Below are 8,594 nucleotides of genomic sequence, written 5' to 3'. Positions count from 1 at the left end.
AATTAAGTTAGCAGAAAAATCTATTTTACATCAGATGTGAAGTAAAGTGAGCTTCAATACAAAAGGTTTAGTCCTCTAGACAGGTGGACATAAACACTACCGCAGAGGTTGTATCGATTGTTAACTTTAATCTCTTTCTGTTTGATGTTTCTGTTTCTTTGCTGTTGGTATATCTCTGCGAGGTCACTGAAAGCAAAAGAAAACATTAGAAAAAAGAAAAGAAAAAAAAAAAAGTCCTCAGAAACATGGCCAATAATAAAATGGGCATGTTTCACATTGTCAGAATTTCAGACTGGGCGGCATGGTGGTGCAGTGGGTAGTGTTGTCGCCTCATAGCAAGAGGGTCTTGGGTTTGTTTCCCGGCCAGGCGGCCAGATCTTGCATGTTCTCCCCGTATCTGCATGGTTTTACTTCCGGGAGCTCCGGTTTCCTTCCACAGTCCAAAGACATGCAGGTTAAACTAAGACACTAAGTTGTCCCTGAGTGTGAATGTGTGTGTGAGTGTGTTTGTCAGTGTGTCTGCCCTGCGATGGACGAGCGACCTGTCCAGGGTGTTTTCCCGCCTTTCGCCCTATGAGCGCTGGGATAGGCTCCAGCGCCCTCCCGCGACCCTAATTAGGATAAGTGGCTTAGATTATGAGTGAGTGAGTGAGAGAATTGCAAGATCATCAAAATTATTTTGTGAGGCTTTCTCATTGATTCTTTTGATTTTGAGTTATTCAAGCATGATTCTACATGCAACAAAGTGTCTCTCTGGAGGCCTTGTGTCACCTTTTTGTAATACATGTTGATTTTAAGTCTGACTGAAATTGTGTTGTTAACTGATGTTTCCAATATAAGTTAAATGGGTGGACTGAGTTGAGAAAGAAGTGATGGTTTGATCTTCTTATGAAATGTGGAGTCTGTCAATTTAAGAAAATATACATTTGCTATTGATCATATGCCAAATATATACTTATATACATAGGAGAAGATTTGCCCTGTGTAGGTTTTTGGGAACTGATTTATGAGATGGCTCTAGGCTTCCAGAATTGAATGGCATATTATCTGCCACGTATAATTTGATGACAAATGTATTTTTACATACACTGACAGATTGCCCATTTCAACTTTTCAAAACAAGATTCAACTCACAACCTGTAGCCCAAAGAATTTCAAAAGCTGTCAATCTGGCTGATTTAATTTACTCTGCAAACATATCAGTCAACAATACAAAAAACAGTGTATATTACATGTTTAACTGAATGTAAACTTAATTTATCAAACTTAAAATATTGAGAATATCTTGATCATTTGATTAATGGGAGATTCAGTGCATATTTTATGCAACTGTATTTCTATGATGGAATATGGTTATATATTTTGATGGCTGAGCACACATTGGAAATATATTGTCTGAATATCAATCAAAAAAGTAACGAAGAGTAATGTCACATAAGGAATAGAAGTTAATTATTCAACCAACAGAATTTTCAATGGTTTTACAGTCATGGAACTTGCAATAATGTTGGGTGAATACACATTGTAATGAAGTCATGTTGACAGTTTAACTAAATATCTGTCAAAACGTGATGTTGGGTGATGTCCTTCACCTGCAAAGAATTTTCTACTGGCTCAAATTATGACACAAAGAAAGAAAGAGAGAAAGAAAGAAAGAAAGGAATAGATAGATAGATAGATAGATAGATAGATAGATAGATAGATAGATAGATAGATAGATAGATAGATAGATAGATAGATAGATTACAAGGACTAATACCCTTGGTTTTGATACTGTTTGACTGCACCACAGTAAACTACTATTTGTTATTAATCTGTCCATTTGAACTTTAATGGCTGTTTTGAAATGTATGTGTTGTCACACACAGAGAATTAACTATTCATGACCTACACGATAACCAAAAGATTAGCTGAAAGAAGTGCTAGGGCAAATCATCTGTCTATATGAAACAATCTGTATCAAGTCCAGCAGGTCTGAGTCAAATCTTTGTAGGTTATGTCCAGACATGCTTTATATTTTCCCATCATAAGACAAGGCTCAGGGGTTTGAACTGGCCAGGAACCATCAAGGGTAGGTTTGAAAATATTTCTGTCACACAGCAGCAGGAGAGTAACCCGGGGGTAGTCAATCAGTCGTCCGCTGACTGTCCTGGAGGAATGGGGTGATTCTTATTCAGAGGACAGTGGGACCATTCCACTGATAAGAGACTGGTCGGTGTTTCTTCAGGTAGAAAGATGAGATAAAAGCTTTACATGCTCCAAACACTCTAGCGGTGATCAAGAAGAGAGCAAGCTGCTACAGAGGAGAGATATGTTTGTTTTGATAGGGTGTGAGAGGGCACAGTACAACAATGCACACTATGGTAAACCTATTTTTTCCTTTTTCTTTTCCTTTTTCTCTTTTCTTTTCTTTTCTTTTCTTTTCTTTTGAAATTTCACGTCAGGTGAAAATACAGAAAACATCAGTAATTGTGGGCATATAATTACATGTACCAAGGAAACACGTGTTGAAACACGTTTTCATAAGATACGTACTTGGCCTGAAATTGTTAATGAGTTTCTCTCAGTAAGTTTGTCATCTATCCCACCTTCACGTGTTTATGGTCCTTCTCTGGTATTTGAAGAGGACACTACATATATGTGACAGTTTTAAAGATTTTAGCATTACATTCTGCATAATCGCAAATGTTCCTCAAATCGGTAAAATGATCAATTTGAGAAATAGAAATGCATTTTTTGACCATTCTGAAATTAAAAACACATAATCAGAGAGTCAACACTACTTGAATGTCTTTTAATGTTAGTTACATTCATGAAAACTCAAGTATCTATCTCATGTTAAGGGGAATATTGTACAATATCAGTGTTTTGGTACAAAACATTATAATTACACAAAATTAAAAAAATCAAGCTGTTTAAGATACTATCTCCTCAGTATTTTTTGTGTCATGATGACTTAGAATGACCTCTAAAAGCCCATTTTGTGCTGGGGTCTATATCTCTTAGTCACCCATCCATCACTGCTTGGCTAATCCATTAGCACTGCCACTTAATCCGAATATATTGAGCCACTACAGTAGCTAATTGCCATGGACAATTGCGGCGGCCAGCTAACTCTACCTGTCTGATAAATACAAACAGCTTTCAGTGTCTGAGTGGCTGTCTTGCATTTCAATTAGGCAATTAAGGAAGGCTTCTACCCAGACGTGGATGAGACACACAAAGTTTGTAATTAGAATTATAGGTCTGCGAGACTCTGAATTAAGCGAGCAAGGGTATCTCAAGGGTATTGTTGCCAAGGGCAAATATGACATGGGGTAAATCAAACAAAATGGATTAATTTCATGTTTCATTTACGCAGTTGCTGTTTGTTAACGGGTGCTGTATTATTTGTCAGAAGTGAATGTACTCTTTGTGTGTTTGTTACCTCACCCTCGCCTCAGGTTTGTTCTGAAAATACAGTTTGAAATGATGAAACTAATGTTATGAACAGCATTAATTATACATTGAGGTATGTTTCTTCTTATGCCTTTTTTTTTAGTTGCTACAGGGAAGGTCCATCCCAAAGCTGGGCACCCTGGATCAAATTGAGACGGGAAGTGGAGATGGAGAGGCACCGTACAGTGGAGACTGTGATGATGAAGATGGGTGCTGGGGATCGGGCAATGGAGCAGTCAAGAGAACAGTGATGAGAACAGTATCCAAAAGTAAGTTCCTTTGCCTTCTCTGTGATGGATGGATGGATGGATGGATGGATGGATGGATGGATTGAGAGATTGATGGAAAGATGACTGGCTAGATGGACTGACAGTAGAGATGGGAGGAAGGTTTGGATTGTTGAGTGAACTAGAACCATGATATCGTACATAAATAGAAGGTAGAAGGAATAGATGAATGGATAGTTGAATGAAAGGATGGTGGCTAGATGATGAAATGATAGATTAAAAGGACAGTTGTTAATATGACTACCTACAAGGGTGTATAATTGCATGCTTCCTCTCTGCTTAGAATAGTGCTAAGAACATATAAGTATAGCAAGGCGTCACTTTCCCCCGAAAAAAATACCAACTGTTTGCATCTTCTGGCCATAGAGCCCTGTAATTTGCTGTGAGATATCAGGTAATTATGCATAGGGTTCAACCGATATGTTTTTTTAGGGCTGATATCCATTAATAGTAATCAAGGAGACCGATAACTGATATTTGGAACTGATATGCATTTGCAGTAAAAATGAAAATCTTGGTGTCTAAATTTAGAATAACACAAACTTCAACACAATGCTTTGTTGAAATGTATTTAAGCAGGCTTAATTAAAAGAGAACTTTTCAACATTATCTTAACACAAAAAGTGCAGGGAGCTCCCCGCATCATTATTATAAAGTTAACTGAAAATTGTAATAAATAAATAAATAGAGGTGACTGTTCAACTCTGTCAACTGTACACCATCAATTCAATTCAATTCAGTTCAGTTCAGTTCAATTCAATCCAATTCAATTCAATTCAATTCAATTCAATTCAATTCAATTAAGATGCAGTTCCATTACGTCTATAGTCTCTAACAATATCTTGCACCTCTCTACAAGAAACATAGTCAGAGACAGCTTCAGGACACACTTCAGTAGCGCGACTAGTAGCTGTGGGTTGAGACTGAGAGTATGACCAGCCCTGGTGAGTGACGTGCAATAAGTAACGTTATAGTCTATCAATTGTTTTGCTAGTCAGCTGGCTAAATTATGGGTCAACAAATGAACTTGTATACGTTCACTATCGCATTCAAATTAGCACTACGAGACTCAACATTAGCTTATGTTATAGTGACCATCAGCTACCTGTAACATGTAAAAACACCAACTCATACAGGAGGGTAATGTTATGTTCGCTGCAACAAAGTGCATTATTTGGGCATTTTCGGTATAACTGGGAAACTGGGGTTTTTGTAACTTTTTTGTAACTTTTTGTAACTTTGTGATGTTTATTCCAACTTCGGCAGTATCCGCTGCCTTACCTTCGGAACACCGTTCCGGTTAACTCCAGCCTGCAAATGCGTTCCTCTGCGCCCGTCTGTGGCACAGTAGCCTTCAGTGTTGATAGGCTATTACTCGTGATGTGTAACCAATCAGATAGTGGGCGGGACATTGCTTTAGAGCACAGAGTGGTGACTACAGACAGATAGAGGTGGCTGCGTCAGAGCCAAAGTAGCGCATTTTTAAATTAATTTATGTTATTGGCAATCAGATTAATAATAATAATAATAATAATAATAATAATAATAATAATAATAATAATAATAATAATAATAATAACACCAGTAATCGTAAAAATGCTGAATATTGGCTCCAATAATCGGCCAGGCCAATAGTCAGTTGTCCCCTAGTTATGCACAGCTTGCTTGATTTGTGCCGGTGGGTGGTTGCAGGTGCAGCTCAATATCTTAGCAAGAAAGAAAATAATGCATGGAATCTGCAAAATACGTAAATAGTTTGCTAAAGCCCCTGCAGTGCCATTTCAAATTGTGTTCTGTGCTGTCAGTATACTATGCAAACATTGGGAGATGACTAGAAATACTTATTCAAATAATATGCAGAATCACACTTGTTAGCCATTAGAGCACAACTGCAAACCAACCAGTTAAATCAAAGCAAGCTTAGACTGTGATTTTTATTAATTTAACTTTGAAGAGTCAACTGCCCATTTTTTTCTAAATTTCAGTTCAACAAAAGAACATCCACAAATCTCTAATGTCAGTTCCCTGTAAACATACATCAGAATTCGAGGGTGGAGCTGAGACTGAATGTGGAGGTTCAGAAATCCTGGCCTCAGATGAATTATGCAATCATAAATGCTGGAGATATTAAAAAAACTGAAACAAATCAAGCTCTCCATCTGGTAATTACTTCATCTTCTATGGGGGATTAGATCTCTGACCCACGCCACTGTAAATCAACCTTGTGAAGGTCTGGCTATTTGCCCTGCCGCAGCCAACCGTCTTTGAAAGCTGACTGATTAATTGCAACACCCTCCCCAAATCACTCACTCACCTTCCGGGTAGTGGAAGTGTGAGGGGTCATCAAAACGGGTAGTCATCTCATGTCAAACACTTCTTTTCCTATCTGTCAATCTGCCACACCCAATCTACAGCAGCTCAATGCTCCAGCGCATATTTCACAGAAGAGTCTAGATTTCTTTCCCATCTGTCTGTGTCTCTTCCTAAATTGTGCACCCTTTTTCCACACCAGCTTTTCATAGGCTGGGAGAAAAGGAGGGCTCCAAGCATGGTGATTTCACACTTGCTATGGCATCACAAAAAGTGGTGATGAAAAACACAAGTGGTAATGTTCACAGTTTATGGGTTATGGGTGAGATGTGATAAGTATAGTTGCAATGCCTGTGGTATGGTAAATTAATATATACGTATATTTTTATACTTTGTTTTATATATATTAACAACATATAAAAATATACATACATATATTATCTACTAGACAACTGGCATTGCTACAGAAAGTCTAAGGGGCAAAGTGAAAACACCCTGTTTGTATGACTTGGAAGGTCATTAGCAACTTGTTCATGTCTTGTCTATATTATTCCAAATTTGTTATAAATATATACATGATGGAGAGACTGCAGTTTGGGGAGGTCATATTTGTTGTACTTACAAACATGTCTGTAGCTGTATCATTTATTGGTGAAAATCTGAAACCTTTCTCATAGCTGGCGATTTCATGTTAACGTTGTTACTTCTAAGAAAATCTTTTTTCCACTGTTATATGGAGATCAGCAATGGTTCACAATGTGCCTCTGCTTTTCTTATAAAATCATACAGAAAAGTGATGCCACTCACCGTCGTACAGGTCTGTTAGACTATTTGTGCTTTGAAGAAACGTTAGTTGACAGAAAGAGCAGTATAAATTTCTTAATATTATAATTAAATTACAGATGTTCTGATCTGAATATAACATTTGGCTTTTTCGCATGTCTACATTTTAAGCAATATTTTTTGGTTTCTTTACAGCTCTTGTGTGTCTCATTCGCCTATGACATGGGGTGGGCCAGCTTTCAAAAACAGCGGGTTTAATTTAGGGTTAGCAATTGACTTTGCTCAGGTTTCTGCTCGAGCTCAGAGACTCTTGAGCACAAAATAGCTTGAGTGAGCTCTAATATTGAAAAGCTTAAATGAGATCTCAATAGAGATGTCAATACAATCCTGCCACTAAAGGCTGGTTGCAAAAGAGCCGCAGTCGAGCAACTGCATGTGCATATTACCCTTTTTAAGCCAAGCCTTTTGATTGGATATTAGGTCCCACACTTCCTCAGCCTTGCCAAGCAAATATGTTGTTATGTTATTATATTCCCAGGAAGAGATCTGAGAGGGATGGGACAGAAGAGTAGAAAGGAATCAAAGGAAAAGAATTTCCCTTCCACATTGCACGCTTGTCTCTAAAGAAAGAACCTTAGAACACAGATGGATGTGGAAGGACGAGGTGACTTCTCTGAGCTTTTCCCTGTCAATGTCACCTTCTTTCATGGTATTTAGCAGCACAAGGTGCCGACGTTACTGGCATAAGAGCATGGAGAAAAATAAAAGGCGTCAGTAAGGTGTATCAGCAGAAATAGAGACTCGCATCGATTGGCTTGTCGGGGAACACAATCAGAGGAAGTAGAGAAGAGCCCCCCTTTGGCAAGTTCTTATTAATTAATAGCCTGTCTCAGGAGGTGATTACACGATATGATTCCCGAGCTTCTTGCTGTAAGGCAGGAGGCACTGAGGACTGAAGGTGATCTCATTCACCTGATAATCTTTAATGATCCGAAGCATTGTTTTGAGTCCTGTAAACGGAAGAGGATGCTTTTGAGGGACTAGTGAAACACTGATGGTTTGTGAGACTCTGGATTGTGGTTTCTTATTTTGGTTCTGCTTGTAAGAGAGCTTGAAATATTGTAGGTGACACTGCTAGAGGAGACAGTGGAAATGCTACGATTGAAATTATTTGTGAGAATGTTTGCTTAGGGGATATAACAGTATTTAACAGCCGTGAAAATATTCTAGAGTCAGGAAACTTGTCAAGAGACTCAGCCAGCTAACCCACTGTCATTCTTATTCTGAGGAAAGCAGTGTTCTCCGAAGCATCTCCCTGATTTGTTTATTAAAAGTGATTTGTACCTGTCTGCTGTGGCTGTTATTTTTTAATTATGTTTTTTTTTTTTTTTCTTTTGTTTTTTTTGTCTAAGTTGACCTTAACATTAAGACTGTGCATGTTGCTGTACAAACTGTTGCAAATGAATTGCTTCTCAAAACATAATACATTTTTACATCTAAAGCACCTACCTCTGTTTTCAATTACAAAGTTTGAAAGTTTGAAATACCAGAATTCAAAGATTTTTCCTCTGTTGAACAACCAGCAGTGAGTCAGTTGGGGATTTTTTTTTTTTTAAATCTGTGAAAATTGGTACCATAGTCTGAATAAGCCCAGTCTTGCTGAGGTAAAATGGAGGGTTGTCAAATGGAAGTGAGAACAGAGGATCAGATGAATGTGCCGAATGTACAGTTGACTATCTTGGCAGTGAAGTGCACACGGCCAGCAAAGCACTTGTA

General features: G+C 38.0%; 1 protein-coding gene across 1 annotated transcript in view; it reads left to right on the top strand.

Moving 5' to 3' along the window:
• gpc5a (glypican 5a) overlaps positions 1-7,662 on the top strand; it is an 89,624-nt gene extending 81,962 nt beyond the window's left edge. Inside the window, 3 exon segments of the mRNA XM_030779009.1 lie at positions 3,542-3,707; positions 6,238-6,357; positions 7,445-7,662. Coding sequence (XP_030634869.1) covers positions 3,542-3,707; positions 6,238-6,357; positions 7,445-7,662 — 504 coding nt within the window.
• Positions 7,663-8,594: the final 932 nt, after the last annotated feature.

The sequence above is a fragment of the Chanos chanos genome, chromosome 7 (genome assembly GCF_902362185.1).
Source record: "Chanos chanos chromosome 7, fChaCha1.1, whole genome shotgun sequence".
Lineage (NCBI taxonomy): Eukaryota > Metazoa > Chordata > Actinopteri > Gonorynchiformes > Chanidae > Chanos > Chanos chanos.
The sequence above is the reverse complement of the archived record's forward strand: the minus strand, read 5'-3'. Positions and strand labels throughout refer to the sequence as shown.